This window comes from Ambystoma mexicanum, chromosome 10 (assembly GCF_040938575.1).
Source record: "Ambystoma mexicanum isolate Mex_15411 chromosome 10, UKY_AmexF1_1, whole genome shotgun sequence".
NCBI classification, from domain to species: Eukaryota; Metazoa; Chordata; class Amphibia; order Caudata; family Ambystomatidae; genus Ambystoma; species Ambystoma mexicanum.
In genome coordinates this window covers 876497261-876524560 of record NC_090932.1, presented here as the reverse complement: position 1 = coordinate 876524560, position 27300 = coordinate 876497261, and the positions used below count along the sequence as shown (strand labels likewise).

Sequence of the window (27300 nt, the reverse complement as noted above, 5' to 3'; positions counted from 1 at the left end):
GGGCGAGAGGGAGACTGGATGCAATGTTTCCCCAGTGTGCGCTTTTCTCACTGGAGAGCACAGGTAATGTAGGTTTTTATTTGATTTATTTTTATATTTGTAAAGCGCCTACAGCCCTGAGGCATTGAGGTGCTGTTTCAAGAAGACGTCTTAGTTGCGTGAACAAAAGACATTGCAAAGGTTACAGGGAGCAAGTGCCTTAAGGAATACAGTCATATTCATATGATACATACAGAGGATGTCTTAGTTGCGAGAACAGTAGTCATTGCTTGGTTACAGAGAGAGCATATGTCTTGAGGAGTACAGTTATACATATATGATTCATATAAGCTGACGGCTGTGAAATAGACAATGATTCAACACAAACAGCAATGTTTTAATTGCTTTCCTGAAAGCTGTATGTGACGCGATGCTCCTGAGTGGGGTACGGGGGTAGAATGTTCCAGTTGGTGGCCGTGATGACTGGGAAACTTGATCCCCCTGCTCGTGCCCTGATGCTTTTTGGGGATGGCTGAACGGTTACTGTAGGCTGTTCTTGTGGGTCTGTCGGTGTTTGGTTGGGTGAATCTCTGAGAGAGGTAGCGGGGTGCTGAGTCATGGAGACATTTGTTGGTGAGTGCCAGAGTCTTAAAAATGATATGCTCCTTGGTGGGGAGCCAGTGAAAAGATTTTCTAGTGGTCTCTTCTTGAGATGCCAGTGGTTGCTCGGAGGGCGTTGTTTTGTACCAGCTTTTTTACCTTCACTCCCCTATAATCTATAAATCATGGGAAGGGCATATGAGGTTCGCGGAACTGCAAAATTCATTAAGGGCCAACTATTTTGCATTTCTAGTTTCTAATGAACTGGCCACTACATGCCTACCTTAGTTTGTTTTGGTTTAGTCAAGGAAAAGACTTCCCTTTAAATTAAAGCCTTTATTTCACATGTTGTATATTTGGGTCTGGCGTTGGGTAGCTTTATCCCCTCTGAATCCTGGTAGGAGGAACTTTTTGCTACTTGGTAGGCCAAGGTTCAGTCTAAGGGTTGTTATCTCTCCCCCCTCCTTTATTCCTATGGGTTGGCCCCCTTTGATGCTCTAGGGGCCTGAGTTTGGACTGAGGCTAGCCTTTGCTTAGGCCATTCAACTTTCCTCTACCATGTAGTGGGCACCAGGCAAGGTGTCCATGCATCTTCTGCATACCACTGTGAGAAACCAGAGGTGTCTCACCTGTTAGTCCCTGGGGATCGCTCTCTCTCAGGTGGTGGACCAGTGCAGGAGGATCACCTGGTTGAGGGGTCTTCGGGGAGTGGGTATTAGGCAGCCGATGGGTAGACGCAGTATTATATTGCTCTCCCCAGAGTGCACGGAAAAACATAAATCACCAATGCAATTATCGAGCAAATACTTTGAACGCAGACAGACGCAATAACTCACAACCACACACTCTTAGAAGATAATCAGCTCTTATATGGCTATTTATTCAAAGCTTAGAAGCAACCAATAATAACCTAGAAATAACTCACAGAAGTAATATAGACATAGATCACAAAAGAAGCAAAGAATTCAAAAGGGAATAAATCACCGTGAGCGTAACAGGATTCCTGATCTCGCCCAGAAGCGGCTGGAAGACCCCGGGAACAGCCAGGCCGAGAGCACCACAGCTCACAGGATTGCCGGACGTAAGCGTTCTTCTCCGGCTGAAGTCTCACCTGACCACCTCCGGGTTTCCGCATATATACACACTCCGCAAAGGGGTGGCAGTTCTCGAACCTTCTGGAAATGGCACTTGCGCAGTTGATGAGCAGCCGTCAGTTGCCAGCTGGGTCAATCGAGAGCTACCCTCAAGGAGCAGAGTGCCTCCCTCCTCTAAAAACACGCTCCACAGAGAACAGTAACAAACCATAACAAAGTTAGCTTTCCCAGCAGAAATGTCCTTGACCGCATACCAGGTTTGGAAAGCATGTTTTTCTCAGCACCATGAATCTAACACACAGCAAAATGTGTGCAGCTTTTCACTGCGGCATGAAGTAAATATCCATCATGGCTCCGAGCGCTCCCAGAATACACTGCGCACCAGCGCCATTTTAGTTAAAGCATAACAAGTATTTCCCCCTTTTTTGTGCATCCAGCCCCTCCTATTTTTTAGGATCCAATGCCCTACCCCTCTGCCCCCCTTTCTGCACAAACACCAGGCCGAGGAAGAGGGCTACTCAGAGGAACAAGACTTACTCTTTTATACATCGTACTGGACGTGTCCCTCTAATCGGGTCAGCAAAGTCAGGCACTTCACTTCTTGTGCATACACCTGATTCCAATTAGCTCTCCTCACACAGATAAAAGGCAGAACCTAGAGACACACACTGAGCAGGGTGGAACACGAGTACTGGCTTAACTTCCAGAGCGAAGTCAAACCTACTGGAGCAGAGCATCGAACCAAGAGACGACAGCAGCGGGTGGAAAACCCAGAGAATTCCCGACAGGAGGTTGTAGCCTCCACAAGGCTGCGAAAGACACGTGGAAAAGGCCCAATCCCAATATCGAATACTGCATTGTTTCAAGGACGCAAGCGACCTTCCCGGGAGAACGGCAGAGTTGGCAAGGCCAAGCCTGTGGTAATTTCCTTGACTCGTGAATTACAAATCGAAAAAGCAAGAAAGAACTGCACATAGCTGGTGAGTTGGCAAGCAACCTGAGACCGTTGTGTGCTAAGAAAGATTGAGGTTTGCAACAATATATTGCAAGTGAAGGCTGCATGCGTGTGGATGAGACATAAGTAAAGACAGGCCTGTGAATGAACTTAAATATAAAGACAGCTGTGGAATCAGCGATGCTGAGTAACGAAGTGGTCCAGGGAAAAGGAGTAGCCCACTCGAAAGTCTCTGTGAAAGGTACATTGTTTGAGGCGATGAAAGTGAATGAACTGTTTGCGAAAGTTAACGAAGTTGTCCCAGAGAAAAGGGGAGAGGAAAAGTTTAACATTGAATTCTGAGTCAAAGTGGTCTTGTGGTGGTCTGTAAGCAAGCCCGCACATTCGAAAAGTCTTTGACATGCGAAAAGCGGTCTGAGCCCGGCAGAGGGAGACCCGAAGTATAAAAAGCTTGGGGAAGGGAGCCATGGCAAGTGTTGTTGAACTGTGCAAGGTCTGAGCCTGGAATAGGGGGTACCAACGTTGAACTGAGTATTGTCTGAGGCCGGCAGAGTGGGATTGGTGTGAGCTTTTTGTCTTGTTATTTGGGGAAGACTGGAACAAGAGCCTTTAAAGTGGAAGGCCAGGCGGGCCTCTATCCACGTTCCGAACTGTTTAATTGTTAAAGCCTGCACCAGTGTGTGTGTCATCCTGCCTATAGAGACTGCCTTATTCCATGCTGTCTTACTGTTGGGAGGAGAGCTGATTCAGCCACATCTTTTCTTTGTCAAACACTGATTTTCCTTTTATATAAATACCTCCTTTACACACTTGTTTGTACTAGAGTTAGGGCAGGCATTAGGTTTTATTAGCACAGGCCATTTTGATTTGACAGACACCACTAAGACAGTTTTCTTTATTATAGGACGTCGCAGCGACTCTTGTAAGGCAAAGTAGGAGTTTTTCCAAACCCCACAAAGTTAATAAGGGTTTTACAAATTGTATCTTTTGTGTCAGTGTCATACTTGAAACCATGCCTCCCCTACACCACCCACGGGCCCATAATCCATTGGCTTACTGTGGCTCGCTGTCCCTTGTCACCCTTGTGCCAGTCCCTAGAGTCAGGCAGGACTTAATCGTATCCTCCGTGAGACCTGGATGAGTTTCTCTGTGATTAAATATTCAGAACCCCATTGTAGTTGTAAAAATGTGAATGGACTCTCAAAAGTGTGCAAAAGAGGGCGTTCCTTTTGAATGCCATGACGGCTGTTATCCGAATTTAGGGAGTATTAAGATTTCACACGCGTTATGGAGACAGATGTCATTGACTTGGGGACTGTCTCTCATGCAGATGCTGTGCTTGAGTGGGGGCCTATGAGATCTGAGAAAAGGTAAGCATTCAAGTTTTAGTGCGTGTTAAATATATATTGTTGTATTTACAGTAAAGGTAGGCTTTAAGTCTTTCTTCATGGTCCGTGTCAGGGTTACCTTGAAAGTGATACCTTTCTTGTTAGAACTCCGAATTCTTCATCAATTGTGTGAAACATTTCAGTGGGGTATTTCAATTCCTGCAACATTCATTTCTACTCTTATAACCTCTGTCCTTTCTACCTCTCTGATCATGCTGGCAAATTTGCAATATGACAGTAATGCAACATTTATATTTGTATTTTATTGAATTTATATAGCCCTTTAATCCAAGGTGCTTAACATGAGAACAAGCAAAAATACCACAAGCAAAAGATGGCAATTGAATCACAACTCAAACAGTGTAAGGAAACAATTTACAATATTGCTGAGGTGTGGAGGGAGTGGAGAGGGACAGAGGTGTGCGAGAGAATAGGAGGAAATAGTGGAGATAAAAGCGGCAGTTGGAGGGAAGGCAAGAAGGTGTGAGGAAGAAGAGAGGAAAAAGTAAGACTAGATAAGAGCCAGAGGTGGGGTAGAAGGGAGTAGAGAGGATGGAGAGGGTAAGGAAGAGCAGGAGTAAGAGGTGAGGAATGAGGCAGTGGGAGAAGTAGGAGAGGAAGAGAAGGGTGTTAGGGAGGGGAGTGGAAAAGATGAGATTTTAGAGAAGAGCAAAGGGAAGGGTGGGAGGGAGAAGAGTGAATGTGGAGGGGGAGGCGGTTCCAATGTAAGGGAGCAAGGAGTTGGAAAGAGCGGAAGCGAGAGGGGCGCAGGGTGGTGGAGGAGGAGAGAGTAGGAAAAGAGGAGCAGAGCGGAGAGAACGAGAAGGGGTATAGAAAGTAAGAAGGGGAGGAAATGTGCGGGGGGCAAGACCACAGAGGGATTTGAAAACAAGACAGAGGAACTTGAATTTGAGCTGGGAGTGAAAAGAGAGCCAACCTAGAGGTGAGAGAAGAGGAGATGGAGTCAAGAGGTGAGAGAAGACAGAGGGGGCGGATGGCAGAGTGGTAGACAGATTTGAGTGGGGAGAGAGAGGAGGGGAGTCCAAAGAGAAGGGAGGAACAGTAGAAAAGTCTGGAGAAGATGAGGGAGGTAATTAAGAGTTTAGTAGCGTGAAAGTTTAGGAAGGGTTGAATTTTACGAATGTTGTAAAGTGAAAGCGACAAGACTTGGCAGTAAGAGAAATGTGGTGAGATAGAGGGAGGTGAGGGTCTATATGAAGACCAAGGTTACGGGCATGGGGAGAGAAGGAAAGCTGGGGGGGAGAGAATGAAAGTGGGAGGGGAAGGAGGAAGAGTGTTGGCAATGAAGAAAAGGAGTTAAGTTTTATCAGCATTAAGAGTAAGGAAGTGAGATGACATCCAGGATTTAATAGCAAAAAGGCAAGAAGAGAGTTTATCGTAAATCTCGGGAGAGAAGGAGAGGAAAAGCTGGGGATCATCAGCATAGAAATGGTGCGAGATACCAAAAGAGGAGATGATAGGAGCTATGAAGTAAGTATAGAGTGAGAAAAGAAAAGGGCCAAGGACATAACCTTGGGGGACTCTGTGGTTGAGAGGATATGTGGGAGAGGAGGAGCCACCCCAGGAGACAGAAAAGGTGCTTTTAGAGAGATAAGAGGAAAGCCAGTTAAGGACAGTGTCCTTGAGGCCAAATGAGGAGGGGGAATTGAGGAGAAGAGGATGGTCAACAGTATCAAAAGCAGCGGAGAGGTCAAGGAGAATAAGAATGGAGGAGTGTTTAGAGAAGCGTGCAGAAAGGAGAGAGTTAAGAACAGAGATGAGGGCAGTTTCAGTGGAGTGTAGAGGGCGGAAGCCGGATTGGGAAGAGGGAAGGAGGGAGTAGTTAGAGATGAAGGAAGAGCTTTGAGCTTCAAGTTTAGGACACACAGGCAACACTTGCTAGGTTATTTAGGTGACTGCAGGATTTAGGATTTGATTATACACTTAGGATTGATTGTTTGATGGCACTTCCTCTTATTTGTACTATAAAGTATCATACTTTCTCCTGTTTAAACCTGAATTTCTGACCAATGCAACTTATTTTTGTCTTCCACCAGTAGTTTACTAACCTCCTTCTTTCCTCCCCTTTTTCTTCCTATTTATTTTCAAAGTAACAATTTCTACTGCCCTTTTTTCTGTACTGCCTGCTTTACTGCTTTGCTAACTGCATGTCCCCAGCGGTTGCTGTAAATAGCGACGAGGCAAGGCGGGAGTCTCTGTTCTACCCCGATGAACTAGATTCACTCTTCTCCTACTTTGATACCTCTTCAAAACTCCGTAGTAGTAAGTACTACTTTCATAGCTTGTTGGTAGTTTGCTTTTGGATCCACTGTCTGGTATTGACAACTTTTCTCTTGCAACTCCTTTTCTCAAAGCTAGTCTTATTTTTCATTAAGGTTCTACTGTTTCCTTATCTTTACTTTTTCCATGATCTTGCTACATTTTGTTTCATTTTATTTAGTTATAACTTGCAACCCTAGGAGACATGTGTGATTTTTTTGAGCGCTCATTTTGGCTACTGTCAAAACCATGCACCATTGAATCAAGAAAGAGGGGTGTGTATTGCTGTCTTTCTCAGCTATAACAACCGGATAAATAGGATTAAGGGGACAGACATTTGTTTTTGTTTTAAACAGTGAAAAGCAACGACAGCGGAATCCAGTTCAGTTCAGATGGCAGTCGAGAACATCTCGGATCTGCATTGTCTTCAAACAGTTTGCATGAAGCAGGTCAGTCTGGGTTTATTGCAGTTTATTTATTTGAAAATATAATATAAATAAAACAAATTCATTTAAAGTTGTTAGAGATTTTGGGTTTCATTTCTTACATATTTTCTGCTTATCTTGTGTTCCACTGATACATGTTGTTTTTCGATTATAGTCTGCATTACTTTATTAAATAACTATATGCATTGACTTGTTTAGGGACTGTTAACTCATGCATTGGTAATGTAGAGGATCAAACGGGCTTAATCATTGCTCCTGTACCCATAGTTTGGTCTTGAAATATTTGAAGTTCTACTGTAGAAATACAGCATAAATAAATTGAGCAAAAACAAATTGAGGGATGGATTTGGTGAGATCCAGCCACCCCAGTCCTGCAAAGTGTTCAGATCAATGTCATCTAAATTCTTTCTTTTCTGCTGCTTAACTCAATGCAGTCCGTCCCTTACATAAATGCAAGGCAATCATGGAAGATTTTGGAACTGGAAATATTAATGACTTACTGAGCTAATTCTGTGCCACCCTCCCAAAATGGATATGTATCTATCAATATTTTTCCTGGCTTACAGATGGTTAAGATATTTGTATTAAAAGTCCAGTAACAGTGCTGTTTGCAAACTTTGCCTCAAGCTAGTTGTGAAAAAAAGAGTATTTGGAGGCATAATTATGATCTCAGTCAAACTTGTTTACCTGGAGTGTGCACAAAGCTCTTCATTTAAAATCGAAAATGTCCTACCTGAACCAGCACATTCTGGATGCATTTTCATTACAAAAATAGCATCACTGTTTGATATAGACCCTGGGATCTCCAAAGCCACCGAAGTAGTTTAATCACATGCTTTTATTTTACTGTGAACTCTTTACTAAAAGTAAAAATGATCTGTGCTGGATTCGAACTAAAGTTTTCAGAACTCACTGTATACACCTCCAACTGTCACCAACAGAATGTCAGCACAGACCTCTCTCATTTACATTCCATAAAGACAGCTCAGCCTTTCATGTGCCAAGACTAGAATGCTACATGTCTATGCCTAGTAATGCTTTGTTACGCCTTTTATGCATTGTCGAAGGTGGCTCCTTGATTATTTATGCACCTCACTGACCTACTCACCATGCTACTTTTCACCTTACTGTACACACCCATCACCTAGCTACTCATACACTGCATGTGAACACCTGCTGCTTCCCTACTCCTGTTTCACACATTAACACCAGCCAAACCTCTCCCACCTTCTTGTCGCAGTCCTCAAGCAACACATAACCGATTCTTACTTTTAGGGCAGATCTTGTCAGTAGCAAACTAAGCAGGATAGATTCCCCTGGGGATCCTGCTGGATGCCCATACCTCCAATGCCTTCACGGCAACTGACCTCGAAACATACCAGCACACCAGCAACAGAAAAATTTTATGCCGATGTACTACTGTCATCAGCCCTCTAGGTTTCACTTCTTTCATTTTCCTGTCATTTAAATACCTCCTCATCCACCTCTCCTACAGGACCTTGCAGCAGCAGGGGGCCACCAAAAGGGCAGAGGTTTTGCAATACAATGCCACTTTATGTTGTGTATATCTCTGTCACTCACCAAGTTTGCACTCGTAAGCCCATGAATATCATTGCATGCTACTAGTGACATTAACATTCCCATAGGACAGTCGCAATTTCAAGCAGTTTGATTCCCCATTCTTGACATTGCATTTGAAAATGTCACCTGCGATTCTGCAGTGGACCTTGTGGGTTTAGCCATCCTCTGACTTATTGTATGGCAAGCTGTGGCCTGTAATACTAAGTGAGTATTGTATGGTAAGAATTCCTTGGTTGTGATTAACCTTAGGAAATCTGGCTGACCCTTACAGAAGGCAACTACAGGCAGCTTGTTACCGAAACAGCCATCTTAAAATCTCTTGTTGGTGTGTCTGTTTTTCTTGTGAAGCTATCCCTACCATGGTACTTGGCATTGCACATTTAGTTTTCCGGTCTGATATTCTGGAGACACATCTGAAAATAAGGGTGTTCATTCCAATCCTGTAACCTTCATGAAGATTACCAGCCTACCTACTGCTAGGGGAAATTGGACACCATCTTTTTTTACATATCTTTCAAGAGTGGACGTATGTAGCCGCATTGTATGTGCCCATGATACGTGTGAGGGGAGGCATACTGTGGAACCTCATGCCCCCTACGATAGCCTAATGGATTGGATTGTGCAGGCATAGGTCTTACCTCTGGTAAAAGAGCTCATATACTGTCCCTGGTTACCTAAAGCAGGCAATTGAGCTTGGATGAATCCATTTGGAGAAACACTTTTTTCTGTGGATCTGGCAAGGACCATGTAATGTGGAAATATGTCAGGATGGTTCCTAGTAAGTGAGGGATGTTCAACCAGTTGGTGCTTTATTCTGCTCAAATGACACATTGTATATGATGCAAACCAAATTTCTTTGAAATCCAGACTCTCAACTTTTTCATAAGCATTTACACATGTATGCTGAAGGTGTATTTTTTCGGAGCTATGCCTTGGTGTTGTGTCCTTCCTGTCATTATTTGTTTATGGCATGTTAGTGATTTTAAAACCTCTTGGATTTGATGAGTAATTTTGCTTAACTGATACATTTTCTCTTTTGTCTGATCTGCAATCTACTGTATCAAAGTTTCTCTCTATTATCCGATCTGCAGTTAATTGCTGTTGCAGGTTTCACAAAATGTTGTGGATGTTATGATAACCGAAGGATACCTTACCAGACTTTGTGTATATGTGCCTCATAACCTTAAATTGAAATGAAACCCAATCTTGTAATTCTATACACATCACGATTGTAAATTGACAACCTGAACTGTCTTAGAATGTAAGATGCTATTAACTGGCCAGCATTTAAAGGCATGACATGTTTTGCTTTATCCACTTAGCCGTATGTGCCGGCAGTTGTTCAGTTTGGATGGGCCATCCACATCCTCCACAAATATATAGGGCTTGCAGAGGACTTTGGTGACAATGTCCTAAGCAGTTAATCATTTTAAGAAAATCTGATTATCACTAATGCGCTATCATTTTTAGGGAGCATCCCTGTCTCCTTGCAGGGAAAAGATTTTCTGTCCTGTCTCTTTGTTATGCCTAATGTGTCTTTGTTGCGCTCCGATGCCTGTGGGCTGTCAACGCATTTTAAACATATATAAATAAAGAAAACATTCTTTCTAAAATGTTCTACCTGAGATAGACGAGCATGTGTCTCCATTTGACATCAGATGACGTGCTTAACTTTAACTTTAGAAAATGATCCTTCAAACACCCTTTTCTTTTTTCAAATTTATATTTATTAGCATTTCCATTGTTAATTACAAACAGGAAAATAACCCCCCACTCCTTCCCCTCCACCCAACTGCCCTCCCCCAAGATCAGTTTCTTTAATCTTTCCATCTCGTAAGCACCAATCTGAGTCCATAGTTCAATAGTTCAGCTGAAAGGTTCACATAATGTCCAATAGGCGAGTTTTGTGGGCACTATTTCAGCATAAACTCGCTTTTCAAATATTCCAGCATCACTCCCCAATCACTCCTAAACATACTGAGCTCCCCCTGAATCCTGTATGTTAACCATTCCATCGTCAATTTTTCCCACAATTTGTGCAACCAGATCATTGTCGGGGGTCCATAAGTTTCAAATTTGTTGCAAATACTAACCATGCAGCTATCAACATACACATTCATATTTTCTTCGTTGGTTTCAGAATTTGTCCTAGCTCGGGCGCAAGCACCCCACATATAGTCTCACCCACTGACAGAGAGTCTATTCCCGGATACATAGTCTTCATTTGTATTTTAACATCGTCCCAAAAACTCTCAATCCTTGTGCATTCCCACCAAATGTGTTTCCAGTCTCCCTCCGCCTTACAGCCCCTCCAACATTCAGATGACATATTATACATTCAATGCAACCTTTGAGGTCTATAATGCCACTGCATCATTATTTTATACCACATTTCTCTGAATTCTAATGAGCGAGTCAGTTTCAGAATGTGGCTCCACAGTTTTTCCCATTGCTCCTGTGAGATACCGTCCCCTAACGTTCTCTCCCATGCCGTTTGATAGGGTCAAGTAGTTGGGTGATTACAAGCTAGTAGTATCTGATCGAATTGCATCACCAGTTGTCTATCTCCCGCGTGGGTAGTTATATACATCTCAAAATGTGTTAAGTCTATTTACAGCTTGCCTATTAGGTTGCATCAGCCAATGTCTCATTTGACTGTATTCAAATCTGTCTCTTTTAAACCTAACCAACTTTTACATAATTTCAACGTTGCTATATCCCCTTCACTCGTTATATCTGCTAATTTAAAGCAACCCTGTTTTTTGCATTTGCTAAAAGCCCCTTTTGACAATCCTGGAGAGAACTGAGGATTCTCAAATAGAGGTGTAAATGGAGATGGATATGTCGATGGGGTGTGCCTTCTTTAAATGTCGATCCCATATGTCACACATTGTCCTCAATACCTGTTAGGCAGAAACCTGTGCAGTTCCCTTAGGGACCACTGCAAAAGACTTAAGACTACAGGTGTTGGCAGTAAACCCACTTGGTAGCAGTCTGTACCACCCAGATTTACCTGGTAGCTGTGGCTGAGCAGTCAGACTTCCCTCAAGAAGAGTTAGGCAGTATGTAAAGTATACACAATAGGCACTCAGATACAATAATACAAGCAAACACTGACCAGAGCTTTGGTATCAAAGTATATATTTATTTAAAAACACACAGTTGAAACACTCCAGCACTCTTATTGTAAAATATTCTAAACACAGTTACTATTGTAATATATGCACCCCTTTTTCCCTATCAGATAAATCACAGTAAAACACCACTTATTTTCATACAGAGGTGAGCGCTTAACTAGATTGCACTCTAATAAGTTTGTGAGAAAGGGAGGGAAAAAGACAGAATATGAAAAGGTACACCACTCTAAGATTCAGGAACACTGTTAGCAAGGCAGAGAGCAAAAAGTCACTGGTGAGCCAAAGTCCAAAGGCTGGGCCCACTCTTAGAGAGAGCAGAGCACAAATGCGCCCAAGATCACACAGTTACACTAGGCTTAGAAAGTCTTGCAGAGGGTTCAAAAAGAGTTGAGAGGCTTTAAGAAAGTTTAGCCAGGGTGTCCCAGACTAACCCAGGTTCGAAAGCCGGGGGCTAAATCTACCCCGTACAGTCGGTAGCAAGGGAAGCCAGGCGGGACACGGTACCTTAAGTGGGAAGGATCCTCCAGCGGTGGCACTTGTTCCTGGTAGTGGGTGCAAGTTGCGTCGTCGTCCAGGGTAAGAGAAGATCTCGACTTGGAGGAAAGATGAAGGTCGTTGCACTACCAGGGAAGAAACCAGCCGCAGAGTTTTCCGGTTAAAGGTGGTACCTTTGTTTCGCGGTCGTGGTAAAACGTGGTATCCTGGTTGCCGGGGTGCTTGGCACGGGCAAGGCGGCCACGAGGTACGTCGGGAAAGCAAAAAGATGGTGAAACTGGTTATCCCCACCAGTCAAAGGAAGAAGACTCTCCGGCGGGAGATCTCCTCTGTCGTTGGGAAAAGTGGTGAGGCAGTCCAGCAGGGTTCCACCGGTGGTGGTGTCGTGGCAGGTCGGCTCAGCTTCTCCCTCGTCGGATTCTTAGGTCCTGTGGCGACTTCTGAAGTTCCAGTCCCCAAAGCCCTGCTTTTATGCAGCAAACCCCCATTCACTCAGCCTAGCTGTCACTCAAACATGCTAAGTGGTGAGCCGGCCGACTCACCACTTGGGCCAATCAGGATGGAGTGCGACTTGAGTTGCCTAGGCAACTCAGTCCAGGGTGCCTAAATTTCCCTCCACCCATCCTAAGTACCTCAGACAGAGTGGCACCACTTTGGAGGGCTTCTGTGGAGAAGCCAGCCAAAAAGTGGAACAAAGGGCTCGACTTGGGTTGGAGTCACAGAAGAGAACTCAACCGCCATTTTAGAATCAAGTTTTGGCAAAAAATACCAACCGGAGAATTAATATTAATTAAATAAACCAGCGGTATGTTCGAGGCTACCGTAAATAATTAAACCAAGATAGTAGCCTAAAACAATGGGAAATCCCATAGGAAAATATTTGCGGTTGAATATAAAAAGTAGTATCCACTGCCACCAGCCAAAACTCGATCAGGGGGGACTGAGACGTGCCCCCTCGACTAACAGACCCCGGAGCAATTGAATTGCCCCAGCCAGTACGTCCACAATATGATGGTTTGTACTGGTTCTGTTTAGAATTTAAGACTAGTAAAGTCAATGGTGACTTTACATGCCCTGGGAGACAGTAGTCAGTCCCAGGGTATGGAGTCTGTACTGGGGGGGTCACTATGACACCCCTGTGTCACTGCACTGAGGGTGCTGTGTAACGCACATCACAAAAACACATGAAGCCCTATGGAGTAAAAGACCCCATAGCCCATTAAACACATCTAGATTCAAAGAAATACACTCAAATCATGCCCAAGAGTGAGGGTAAAAGAGTCTCACTCTTGGCAGGAGAAAAAAAAAATAAACCCCAAAAATCCAGCAAAGCTGCTGGGGGACTCACTAGGTTAGGAAATTCAGCCTAAACAGAGAATTCTCCCTAACAATACCACACTTCTTCGAGAGCTTAACGGTCTATCCTTTCCTGGTAACCACAAAAGCCCCACCAATGACACCCCTACCACCGCTCTGTCCATACGTACCCAAATTATCCCCCTACTGTTAGCGAACCATTCTCGGATTACCCGCAACTGAGCCGCTTCATAGTATTTACTCATGTTTGGAAGGCCTAATCCTCCTCTACCCTTGGGGGCTATAAACACCTCTAAAGAGACTGACTGATGTTTTGTTTGCCAAATAAATTTAGATGATATTGTATTAACTGTTTTGAAGAACCCCAGAGGGACTTGGGTGGTAATGGCTTGAAACCGATGAAGCAATCTTGGCAAAGTCACCAATCTTAACCATATTAATACGCCCCAATCTGGACACTCCCAGGGGGGTCCATCTATTGAAGTCCTTCTTCATTTTCTGTTGAGAATCCAGGTAATTTGCCTTATATAAGTAAATAACCTTATTAGTCAGCTTTAATGTCAGGAATCCGTATCCACGTAGACTATGAAAACCTCCATCCCCAAGCACCAGTCAGGGAGAGAGGAAAGACACTCACTGACCGCTTATTGGGGCCACAGGTAGCTGGGACAGGAACATTGGACCCCGGGTAGCTGCAAAGGAATAACAGTAAACTAGTGTCAGGCACTATTACCCTGTAACAAGGGTTTCACAGCAAGATGCAATGAGCACCGACCTAAGGGACAGCCGGAGCAAAGCTTAGAAAGAGGAGGGACCTCAATCCCAGGTGTAAGACTGCTCACCCCCAAGGGACACCGCAATACCTGATGACAGGGAAGGCATATCCAACAGCTGCAGGTCAGCGATGGCAAGCAGATGTGAGGAGGAGCAGATTTAGTGGTCCAGCAGTAAGGGGACTGTGAACTGCCAATATCCAGATAGAAACAAAAGGCAGAGCGTGGAGGGAGTTCCAGCCTGCAACAGAATCCAGAGATGAGTAGTAGCAATCCGTAGAGCAGTCCAAGGTCGGCAATGGTAAGTAGAATTCAGTAAGAAACGTTCAGGTTGTCAAAGCCAAGAGGACAAAAACAAGGGCAATCCAGGGATGTGAGCGTGGTTTCAAAGTTCCATAAGACACAAACGAAGTAGCGCATAGCAAACTGTGTAGAACAGCTGATAAGCACTGAACTGCAGGGCTCACTTCCTTCTTTTAAACGTGTAGTCGTGTGATCACATGACCGGAACAAGACTCAGTCACGTGAGCGAGGCTGCGTCACCTGACTGCTGTGATGCGTACCGCTGATCACACTCCTTCTCCATGGAAACCGCAACCTCCAATGCGGCCATAGGTGCCATGTACTTTGGTAATGACGTGTCGGCAACCCTCCTGTCAAAGGGGGACTGCGGCGCCGTACACTGAGATGCCACTGCTGGATGGGCACATGAGGAATCTGGGTAGGTGTGCATGAATCAGAGGAGCTGCCAGGAGTGACTGGGTGTATGGGGGAATGCATGACACAACCCCCCGCAAGGGCCCATGACCCTGTGGGCTGGATGGATTATCTCTGTGAAAGCGAGAAACCAAGAGCGGGGCTTGGACATTGGTAGCGGGTTCCCATGACCTCTCCTCAGGGCCATACCCCAACCAGTCCACCAGATAGTGCAAGCGCCCCGTAATGAGATGGGAACCAAGGATGTCACAGACCTCGTACTCGTCCGGAGAACCCGACAAGACAGGTGAGGGAGGCAACACTGCCCGAGTGGTGGGCAGAAAAGGTTTTAGAAGGGAGGTATGGAACACTGGGTGGATACGCCAGGCAGTAGGCACAGACAGGCGATAAGCGACAGGATTGATAACTCTAGTGACCCACAAAACGAGGGAGCATCTTCCTACACCAAGGGATGTGCAGATGCCTAGTGGACAACCATACTTTGTCACCAACATGATACGAAGGGGCCGGAGCATGATGCTTGTCAGCGGCCCGACACATAAGGGATTGCGCTTCACGTAGGTGGGTCAGGGCTTGGCCCAGGATGGCGGACAGATCCCTGAGACAAGCATCGGCGGCAGGTGTGTCGGAGGCAGGGAGATTGGAGAATGCCAGGGTGCGGGGATGCTGACAGTACAAAATGAAAAAAGGGGAAAACCCAGTTGAAGAGTGAGGAGCGTTATTGTATGCAAATTCAGCAATGTGCAGTACTTGATGCCATGGGTGCTGCAACTGAAGGGACAAATAGCGTAGATATTGCTCGAGTGTCTGATTGACACGTTCTGTCTGACCATCGGATTCAGGGTGATAAGAGGACGAGAATTTTGCATCGATGCCTGTGAGTTTAGTGAGGGCTCACCAGAATCGTGAAGTAAATTGAGAACCCCTATCAGAAACCAGAACAGTGGGGAGGCCAAAAAGACAAAAAAATTGAACGAAAAAACAGATCAGCCAAAGTGGGAGCAGAGCAGAGGGCACACCGGTACAAGGAATAAAACGTGCTATCTTTGTAAATGAATCCACCACGACCCATATAGAGTCGTACCCCTGTGTCCTGGGTAAGTCCGTTACGAAGTCCATGGAAACCGTATGCCACGGACGGAGTGGGAGAGGCAATGGTTGGAGTAGACCCAGGGGTTTTCCTCTGCGGTTCTTACATTGGGCACAAATGGCACAACTATTGACATAATCACACACATCCTTGCGCATGGTAGGCCACCAACACAAACGTTGAAGCAATGCTATGGTGCGTTTTTGACTGGGGTGTCCATTAATCGGGGCATCATGTGACCATTCCAAGCACGGATGCGTGTGTCCTGGGTAGGTAGGTAGGTAAAGCCTATCCTGCATGAACGGCAAACCATTGTGGAGCACCATGTTCCAGTCTTGTATCAGTTCAAGGTTATAAGAAACTCACTGTTTTGATGATATGATATGGCATATACACAAGTGTTTCAAGGCGCGACGAGGCAAGGGAAGGGGGAACAAAGGGAAGACAGACGACGATCTTACTAGGCCAGGTGTCATTCAGATCGTGCAAGTGCATGGGAAGGGGGAAAGGGAAAAGTGCGAGGGGGGGCAGGGAGAGGGAAGTGCAGTACATGGGAAAGTAGAATAAATAAGATAAATAAGAGGGTCAGCTGGTGGCAAGTGCAAGGAAAAGTGCAGACGTAAGTGCTGGTAGGGGGACTGTAGGGATACAGAAAACAGTCCCCAGGTGCAGGGGTTGCCAGGGAGGCAGTGCAGGCGTGCACCTGGCTGGGCCTGTGCCCTAGATCAGAAAGGGTGGCCAGATAACCAGTGCAGTTTCAGCCAGGAAAGTTTCAGGGAGGCAGGAAGGCTGTTCCAGAGGGAGGCCCCTGCCAAAGAGAGAGATCTACCACCAACTCGTTGCTTGGAGGGAGAGAAATGTGTCCTTGTTGGAGGAAGTTGTCTGTCAGGCAGAGGGAGTAGGAGGCGGACGAGCGAAGAGCTCGAAGGATGATATTTAGGAAGATAGACTTGAAGGTATTGCGGCACCAGGCCCCAGAAGACCTTGTGGACAATGCAGATGGTTTTGAACATAATGCTCGCAGCCATTGGGGGCCAGTGAAGAGATTTCGGTCCTGAAGAGATACGATCCGTGGCCATGGGGCCAAGGACAAGTCTTGCAGTCCTGTTCTGGATAAGTTGCAGAGGGCGGAGAGTAGTGGCAGGCAGATTTAGATAGAGGCTGTTACAATAGTCCAGGGCTCTGGAGACGGTGAGCTTCTGCGGGAAGGAGAGGCAAGGAAGAATACCTCTGAGGAGGTGCAGCTGGTAGTGTGACTTCTCCAGCGTGGGGTCTGGCATGGATTCACATGCTCATGAATATTCCCCGTCGTCAGGCCGGGAATCCTTGGTAAAGAAAAATCAGTATCAGTTTTATTTCTGATCTCTTTCTCAGTAGTAACCAATCACTGGTTTCTGGGTCATACTGCCCCCAGCCAATGACTGCCCTCTCCCTAAGCCCCGCCTCTGGCAGCCATCTTCAGATTTTTACCGCACGCTCAAGTGATGGGAGTCCTCGTGTTTAGCTCTCGAGCTTTTGCTGAGTTTTGGTGCTTTTTCAAAGAGAATTTCTCATTTTTCGGTCAAATAGAGCCTCAAGCTCCACCGTCTCTACATCCGATTAACGGGGATCCGTGTCGGATTTTTCTACACCCCTCTAGGGTGAAGATTTCGTCGAGTTACGCTTCTTGGAGGATTCCAGAAGTTTCTGCGGCCTACCCGAACATGGCCCAGGAGAAAGGAAGCTCGACCCGGAAAGCTGTTCAGGGTTTGCCCTGGATGCCAGCTGCAGAATGTGTTCAAGGAGGATGAGCACTCGAAATGTCTCTACTGCCTTCATGAGGACAAAACGCATGTGGAGAAGGACTGTGCATTTTGCAGGAACATGTCGGAACGGACCATCGGGGACCGACGCCTTCGTCTCTCCAACTGGCTGGAAGGAAAGAGCCCGTCAGGTGAGGAGAAGAATTCCGAGCGGTCTTCTAAGTCCTGTGAGGGCGCCCCGGCGACGGGGGCCCAACAGAAGCCAAAGCACCACAAGTCAGCGGGCACCGGGAGCGCCGAACGGTCGGGCTCTTCGGCTGCCAGGCAGGCCGCGCCTTCCCCGGCACCATCAACCACGAGCCAACGCTGTGGTTCGGGGAAGAGGAAATCCGAGAACCCGGGTAAGCTTCTGGAGAGGCCCTGGTCGATCTCAAAGGATTCAGCCGAGGGGGAGCGAGGCAGTGACCCTCCCCCCAAGGTGAAGGCCTCAAGCACGCCCAAGGCGGTGGATGCCTTGATTCACCCGGCCAAGGCCTCTATCGAGGAAGTTGCGGCGGCCCTGGCGCAGCCTGTGGAGGCGACCTCAGGGCCCAGAGTCTCCCTGCCTCCGCGGAGGGAAGCCTCTTTCAGACCCATCGAAAAGACCCCTGTGAAGACACCGGCGGGAAAAGAGGGGGGGTGGCGGTGGCACATCCGAGGAGGAGCTGGTAGTCTTAGAGGGCGTCGAAGTGGCCCGCCGCCACGGGAGGGATCCCGACGAAGGTGATGACTAGAGTAACGGCGGCACCGGCGAGGGTCCTAGTCACCCGTCGCTCCCGTCACTTCTGGAGCCGCAGGATAACTCGGTGGCCATTTTCTTGGCAATACTATCCTTATGTTTGGAGATAAGGACGCGATTGCCCTTACCACCGACGGAGGATCCGGAACCAGGCTCGATGGAGGAGCCAGAGCCGGACCCAGGCCCGGCGGGAAGCCCACCAATCAAGAGAAGATGGATCCATCCAGCCCCACCTTTTCAGCCCTCGCGGCCTGCTCAGGCTTTACCCACGTCCCCGTCCCTGGGGATGACAGGGGAACGTACACGGCTACGACAGGTACCGACGACGGCGGTGACGACGGGACGGAGCTCCCATCGCCAGCCCGGGCCTCCCTCCCCCGCCCAACGAGATCAGATCTTTCCATGCAATGATCGCCAGGGCATCCAAGCTTTTTCAGCTCTGCCCCAAAGAGAAGGAAGGAAGGTTTCCTTAACCAACGGCGCGAGGCCAAGAGGAAGACAGTCCTTGCCGTGCCTCTGCTGGATGACACCTGGGACAAGGGTCTCCCCCTTCTCAAGAACCCGTCTACGACGCCTGCCAAGAGGGATCGGTACGAGAAGAAGTACCGGGTCCCTTAGGGCACAACCGACCCCTGACTCGGTCTTCTCAGCGGCAGCCAAGAAGAAAGCGGGGGGTGGGGCATCGGCCTCGACGTCAACTGCCCCGCTGGACGGCGAAGGAAAGAAGCTGGACGCAATGGGACGACGAGTTCTCGTCGGAGGCGGCAACAGCGATTAAGGCGGCCAACGCCCTCGCGATTGTGGTCTGCTACGAAAGGGAGTTATGGTACAAGATCGCCCCCCTGTTGGGCTTCCTACCGGATGACGAGAGGGCCGAGGCCCTGGAGATCTTGCAAGAAGACGAAGTGGCGTTGGACCACGCCATTACGGTGGCAACGGACATTGCCGACACCGGTTTCCACCACCTAGGCAACGGCGTTTGCCTTAGACGACGAGTGTGGCTCAGGACGTACAAGCCAAGGTTTTCGACGGGAACAATCTGTTTGGGGAAAACGGTGGATGAGTCCCTCCAAGCCATCAAGGCGGACACGGAGACAGCTAAGGCCCTAGGCATTCTCCGGCAAGAAGGCCGTCCTTTCGGAGCACCGGAGGCAAGCAGGGTGCCTCCAAGGGATTCAGCGGTGGCTCAACTACTACATACCGCTAAGCGGCCCGCTCCTCGTCGCAGGAGGCCTATAGAGGACGAGGCAAGTCGGGTGGGCCCCACTGTCGTCTCCAGGTAGGCCAAGGCGGCATGGCATCCTCCAAGCAAGATTGAACCGACAGCGGTGTTGGGCCCCCACCGAAGCACCCCGGTGGGAGGCTGGCTGGCGAAGTTAGTCAGCATGTGGGAGTCCATCTCTACCGACCGTTGGGTGCTGGACGCCCTGGCCCAGGGGCACGCCCTCGAATTTCTAAAAAAGTGCCCCCGCATTCCACTCGTGGCCAGGAAGGAAAATCATGTCCCTCAACTGCGATTGGAGGTAAGGGTGATGCTCAAAAAAGGTGCCATCGAGCTCGACCCGAAGAGGCTCTGGGCCTCCGGAGTATACTCAAGATACTTCCTCGTGAAAAAGAAGACAGGAGGCTGGCGCCCTATCCTGGACCTGCGACGATTGAACAAGTACATCAAGGCACAGAAGTTGGATGGTCACCCTCCAGCACGTGCTGGGACAGCTGGAGGAGGGTGATTCCCTGTCGTCGTTGGATTTGGAGGATGTGTACTTCCACATCCCCATTCTGAAAGGACACTGAAAGTTCCTCAGGTTCGTGGTCCAAGGACGGCACTACCAGTTCAAGGCCCTCCCGTTCGGATTGAAGTTGGCACCCAGGGTGTCCACCAAGTTCCTTGCACCGGTGGTGGCGTGGCTGCTCCTGCAGGGGATCCACACCGTCCAGCTGCTCACGGACCTGGGATTGTCCATCAACTTTCCCAAATCCCACCTGGTCCTGTCGCAAGTCGCACTGTTTCTGGGAGCCAAGCTCGACACAGTGGTGGGTCTGGCCTCGCCGTCGGAGGAAAGGACGAAGGCCATCCTGGGCAAGGTGCAGCGTCTGCTGGCCACGGACGTGGTCAGGGTGAGGTCAACAAGTCCCTCCTCGGGATGATGTCCTCCTGCATATATCTCGTGCACCTGTGCAGGCTTCGGATGCGCCCTCTGCAAGAGTTCCTCGATGCACGCTGGATCCAAGTGACTGGCAGCCTCGAGGACAGGCTCACAGTCAACAAGACCTTCCGAAGAGCAATCCGGTGGTGGGGCACCCGCGCTCATCTGACAGCGGGCACAGACTTTCAGGCCCCATCCCACCAGATAACGGTGACGACAGATGCCTCCCTGGAAGGGTGGGGAGCGCACACCGGAGAACTTGACGTGAGAGGCCTTTGGCTCCCGGAAGAGAAGACGCTCCACATCAACATCCTTGAGCTCCATGCAGTGTTCTGGGCCCTCGGGTGCTTTCTCCCGTCCCTCAAGGGCAAGGTGGTGAGAATCTTCACCGACAACACCACCACGATGTTCTACATTCGGAAGCAGATAGGAACCAGATCCCCAGCCCTCTCCAAGGAAGCCCAGGATCTGTGGCATTGGGCCGTCGCCCAAGAGATGTTTCTGGTGCCCTTTCATCTGGCAAGGATAAAGAAAACCATTGCCGACTCACTCAGCAGGGAGCTGCACTTGTGCCATGAGTGGGAACTACGTCAGTATCAAGTGGATCAACTCTTCCGACGATGGGGAAAACCGCAGATCGACCTGTTCGCGACAGCGACGAACTCCAAGTGCCAGAGGTTCGCCAGCAGGTTTCCCCAGCCGAGGAGCATGGGCGATGCTTTCTCGTTCCCCTGGGACGGCCTGTTCCTATATGCGTTCCCTCCGTTGCCGTTGCTGCTCCGACTCGTCAACCAGCTCAAGAGGTCCCGGTGCAGGATGATCCTCATCGCACCGGCGTGGCCGAGGCAGATCTGGTTCCCGGACCTTCTGGACTTATCAGCGTCCCCACCAGTCAAGCTGCCGACAGACGTGGATCTTCTCTCCAGAGAAGGAGGTGCCATACTTCATCACGACGCGGAGTCGCTGAACTTGCAGGCCTGGCTCCTGCAGCACTAGAGTTTGGAGAGTACGATATCCCGGCTGACTGCAGAGAGGTCCTTGCAAAGGCCAGGGCGTCCTCAACTCTCAAGTGCTGCGAACGTAAGTGGAAGAGGTTATCTGTCTGTCTGGTGCCGTGCACAGAAGATTAACCCTCTATGGATTAAGGCCCCTCAAGTGCTGCCGTACCTACTGTCGCTGACCAAGGCTGGACTGGCTCACGCCTCCATCAAGATACATCTGGCTGCGATTTCCCGATACACCTGAACCACAGGACGGGCGTCCATGTGGTCCCATCGCCTGGTGAAGGAATTTATTAAGGGACTGTTCCGATCGTTCCCGCCGGTGAAGGCCCCTGCCCCGGCGTGGGAACTCAACGTGGTGCTGACCACGCTCATGGGGGTGCCATTCGAGCCCCTGCATGCAGCACCGTTGAAGTTCCTGTCGTGGAAGACTGCATTTGTTGTGGCCATCAGCTCCGCACGGCGAGTGGGAGAGATCCAGGCCCTATCCTGCAAGCCTCCATACTTGACTTTTCACGACACGAGGGTGGTGCTGAGGACGCACCACTCTTTTATGCCCAAGGTGCCGTCAGACTTCCACCTTAACGAGCCCTTGGTGTTACCCGTTTTCTTCCCGTCGCCTTCGTCACCGGCCGAGAGGACTTTGCACTCGCTGGATGTGTCTAGAGCGCTGAAGTTCTACTTGGACCGGACGAAGAGTTTTCGGAAGACATCACAGCTATTTGTGAACTTTGGACCTGTGAACCAAGGGAAGGCTCTCTCGAAGGCTTCCATTTCCAGATGGCTCTCCGGCTGCATCACGCACTGTCATCGGTTGGCAAACCGACCATTGCCTGGCCGTCCGAGAGCCCATTCGACCAGAGCTATCGCTGCTACCACGGCGTTCTTGTCTGGTGTGCCCCTGCTGGACATCTGCCAGGCTGCTACGTGGAGGTCGACGCACACCTTCACGAGATTCTACTGCGTCGACTGGGATTCCAGGGAGGAGTCCAGGGTCGGCCAAGCGGTGCTGCGCAAAGATGACCCTGAGGTTTTTAGCCTTGCAGGAGGGAGCAGGAAGAGGGCCAAGAGAGGCAGGCCAGAGAGCTGCAGGGAGGGAGGGAGTGGGTGTGCCGATGAGTAGAATCTCAGTCTTACTGGCATTTAGGCAGAGGTCATTGGCGGCACACCACTCCTGGATAGCAGAAAGACAGTCCGAGATGAGGGAAGGAGAGGAGGAGGCCGAGGGTAGCCTGAAAATGAGCTGGGTTTCATCCGCATAGCACTGAAAATTGGGGCAGGGAGCGGCGATGCAGTGGGCAAGGAGTGCCAGGTATTGGTTGAACAGCCAGGGAGAGAGGTTAGATCCCTGGGGACACCACAGGTAGAGAAAAGGATATTGGAGAGGAAGAACCCAAGTTGGACCTGGGAGGGTCGGTCTGAGGAAAGAAGTCAGCCATGTCAGAGCCTGACCAGTGATGTGCAGATTATCACGGAGACGGTTGAGCAGGAAGGCAGTGGAGGGATCAAGCAAGATGAGGACGCACAGGGTGTTAGAGTCGAGGTTGGAGAGCAGGTCTTCACGGATGGTCAGGAGAGCAGTTTCCGTGCTTCTGGCAGCTCTGAAGCCAGACTGATGGTCATGAAGACAACCAACAGATTCAGTGTGGAGATGGCCAGTTTCTCCAGGAGCTTGCCCAGGAAGGGAGTGATGGAGATTGGGCGATAGTTAGCTGGGCAGGAGGGGTCGACAGAGGGTTTCTTAAGAAGAGTGTGCACAAGGGAGTGCCTCAGGGGGGATGGGAAGACTCCAGTGGCGAATGAGTGATTACAGAAATCAGCCAGGGCAGGAGCCAGGGAGTCGATGTGGTCCTTGATAGTTTTGGAGGAACAGGGGTGAACCCGTTTCGACAAGACTTTCATAGATCGGACTTGTCTAGAAACGTTGTCTACAGAGAAAGGGGGAAAGGCAGAGAAGGAGGGAGGGGGGTGGCTGCGGAAGGGCCAGAGGAAGAGCAGGGAATAGCGGGGGGGCGCTATAGGAGGAGAGTGAGGACAGGATGTACTGAGTTTTTTAAATGAAGTGAGAAGCCAGTGCCGTGCAGAGGGCCTGGGAGGGGATAGGAGAAGTAGAGACTGCGGTAGGATTTGCCAGTTCCTTGCATATTTTAAAGAGTTGAGCCGAGGAGTTAGATGCTGCAGAGATGCAGGCTTGGATATGAGCTCTCTTCTTGGTGAGTGCGGAGAGCCGGTATTGTCTTTGCAGCAGGCGGCAGGTCAGTTTGTCAGAGGATGAACATGGAGCACGCCATTTCCTCTCGGCCACCATGCACTTGCCTTTTAGGGTGACTAGGTCTGAGTCATACCAGGAGTTACACTTGGCTTTGGGCTTCAGGCGGATTCTCATGACAGGGGCAAGGATATCAAGAGTATCGAATATATATAAGAGTGGAGCGTGGAGAGGGCTGTGTCGGGGTGAGAGTCAGCCAAAGGGAGAGGAGGGGGTGAGAAGGTGGCGGCGAAAGCCTCAACTGACACGCGCTTCATGGGTCCGATGACCGAGAACGTGGGTGGCAGTGATGGAGGTGGCTTGGCCTGCAGGGTAGGGAGGGTGAGGTGGGAGGATAGGAGAAGATGATCACTCCAGGAGAGAGGAGTGGGGAGAGGGACAGGGAGGGGAAGGTCTGAGGAGATCAGAACATTGATGGCAGTGAGCAGCATTCTGGAGGGGTACATAAACCGATAACGTGTTGCCTACCCAACAGTGTTTGAGGAAAAACCGGACGAGATTCACCCCCAGGTAGGCGTGACAGGGCATCTGCTTTACCATGGATAAACTAGGGAACTGGCGAATGACGAAGTCATAGGTGGAAAAAAACAAATGCCAGCGTACCTGCCGACTATTGACACATCTGAAAGTAGCTAGGTCCTGGAGATTACAGTGATCCGTATATACAGTGACTTGATGTTTGGCTCCCAAGAGGTGGTGTCGCCACACTTGAAACGCATCTCTAATAGCCAACAGCTCCTTTTCTGTGACGGTATAGTGGGATTCCATAGGAGTGAACTTGCGGGAATGAAAAGCTACTGGGTGAAGGAGACCAATGGCGGGACGGGTTTGAGACAAAACAGCGCATAGAGCGTAGGAAGAGGTGTCAGCCTCTACAATAAAGTGCTGTTCTTCATTAGGATGTTGGAGTATGGGTGCCGTGGTGAAGGCAGTCTCTAAAGCTGAAAAAGCCTCCTGTTGTATGGAGGTCCATAGGAATGGTTTCTGTGGACTAGTGAGTGCAGTCAGAGGAGCGACAATGGAATAGAACCCCGGGATAAACTGCCGGTAAAAATTGGCAAACCCAAGAAAGGACTGAAGAGACTTTACAATAGTGGGGACAGGCCAGTCAAGAACTGCGTTGACTTTGGAGGCGTGCTTGGATAAACAAACTGATGTAATGCGAAATCCTAAAAATTCCACTTCTGTGGCATGAAAGACACTTTTCAGGCTTTGCATATAACGCATGGGCTTTGAGTCGAGCGAGGACCTCCCGGATGTTTGTTACGTGTTCCTGCAGAGATGGGGAGAGCACCAATATGTCGTCTTAAGTAGACGACGACAAAAGCGTCAAGGATGTCCTGCAACACATCGTCCATGAACCTCTGAAAGTTTGCAGGGGCATTTGATAGGCCGAACGGCATCACCGTGTATTCATCACCCCTCCGAACACAAACCAGATTGTAGGCACCCCGAAGATCGAGCTTAGTAAAAAACCGTGGCATGAGTCAACTGGTCCAGAAGAGGGTTGATGAGCGGAATGGGGTATTAAGATCATCTCGATTAAACCGTCTATAGTCCACACAGGGACGGTGGTCACACTCCTTCTTTGGCACGAAAAAGATGTGACTGGCCGCAGGTGAACGCGACGGCCTAATGTGTCAGATATGAAGGGCATGTTGGATATATTCCTTCAGGGCCTGATCTTCTGAGGGGATAATGAGTATATTCGACTGATTGGGACAGCAGCACCAGGAACCAGGTCAATGGGGCAGTCGTAGGGACAATGGGGCGGAAGATGCTCAGCGCACCCCTTGTCAAAGACATGGTATTCCGTGGGATGCTAGAAGCAATGGCACGCACTACATGACCTGGTGGGTCAAATTCCATGGACTGGCATTCGCCTTCGTCTAGGGTTAATTGTGCCATGGCACCCAGAGTCTGGGACGGATATGACAAGATATCAGATTGCGTGAGACAGTGTTCCTGGCAATGGGAGGACTCAAAGAACACCTGCCCACAAGACCAATCAATCGATGGGTTATGGATACGTAATCAAGGAATGCCTAATATCATGCCGAACTGTGGGGTAGTAATAAGATCGAAAGACACCATTTCCCTATGTGTGTCATGGATGAGTATGGTTAACGGGGCTGTCTGTTGCATGATGGGTTCTGATGCAAGTGTGGAACCGTCCACTGCCTGCACGGGTTCCAGTCGCTTCTTATTCTGCAAAGGCAGATTCAAGGATGCTGCTAATGCTATGTCCACATAGTTAACAGTGGCCCCTGAATCAATAACCAATTGTACAATGCGTTTTCTGTTATCTGGAGACAGGAGGAGAGCATGGATCATGATGGGTTTCCTGAGACCAAAAGGAGGAGGTGAAGGGGTTTGCCGTAGGCCTGTCCGTGCCCCCAGATCTAGGGACGAGCCTTCGGAAAATCCTGTGGCTTGGGGCGTGGACATCTTGGGCATTCCTTGATAGTGTCCATTCAAACCACAGCAAAAACAGGCGTTAGAGATCCTGCATCGCTCTCTTTCTGTGGCTGTGATTGGACTCCGAATCCCCTCTATCTGCATGGGCTCACTGGGGGCGTTAACAGGTGCTGGAGTAGGAGACCGTCCTGATTCGGATTTATGCTCGGCTCGCTGGGCATCCACCTGTAGCGCTAAATCAACCAGTTCAAGGTTTTGGGTGGGTAAGGAGGGTACCACGGCCAGGGTGTCTTCCATAGGGTTGTTCAATCCCCGGTAAAAGACTAATGCTTTCTTACTTTCAGGCCAGGACGTTTTAACAGACAATTGGTTGAACCAAGTAATATAATCAACCAAAGAGGATTTCCCTTGGGCCAGGTGCAGCAATTCTAGGTCCCGGGCTTGTGCCTTGTGACGGTTGTCGAACACATGAGTCAAATTCGGCCACTAACAAATCAAACTCGTAGAGGACGGGACTATCGTTTTCTAATAACGGGTTGGCCCATGTGGCAGCAATGCCACCCAGATGGGAAAGGATGGAAGCGGCCTTTGTGGTGGAATCTGGGAACGATTAAGGGCGACAAAGAAAGTGAAACTTACATTGATTAATGAAACTACGAAACTTCCTAGGGTCACCCTGATACTTCTCAGGGGCTGCCAGGGTAAACGGGGTGGGAACATAGACAGGAGTTTGCTGGTTGGAGCTGCTGGGTGAAGTGGGTAGCGGTTGAGAATCCCCAAATTCCGGGTCTGCGGGTAGAGCATGCCGTTCACTTTGTATGGCATCCAGTCGTTGGTGTATGGCCGCTGTAGCGGATGACATGTCTGCCCACAGAACCGTAATAACCTGAACCAAAGCGGTTACCGGGTCTCCAGCGGCGGCTTCCATAGTCTAGGTAGAAGGCTTATCAGTCTGTCTGGAATCCGTATCCACGTAGACTATGAAAACCTCCGTCCCCAAGCACCAGTAAGGGAGAGAGGAAAGACACTCGCTGACCGGTTATTGGGGCCACAGTTAGCTGGAACAGGAACATTGGACCCCGGGTAGCTGCAA

General features: G+C 49.0%; 1 protein-coding gene across 4 annotated transcripts in view; it reads left to right on the top strand.

Annotated features, from left to right (window-relative positions):
* ACAP2 (ArfGAP with coiled-coil, ankyrin repeat and PH domains 2) overlaps positions 1-27300 on the top strand; it is a 1585345-nt gene that overhangs the window by 1349877 nt on the left and 208168 nt on the right. For all 4 annotated transcript variants that reach the window (XM_069618585.1, XM_069618583.1, XM_069618582.1 and 1 more), the window contains one exon: positions 6653-6745. In XM_069618585.1, the coding sequence (XP_069474686.1) occupies positions 6653-6745 (93 nt within the window). The remainder of the gene's footprint in view (positions 1-6652; positions 6746-27300) is intronic.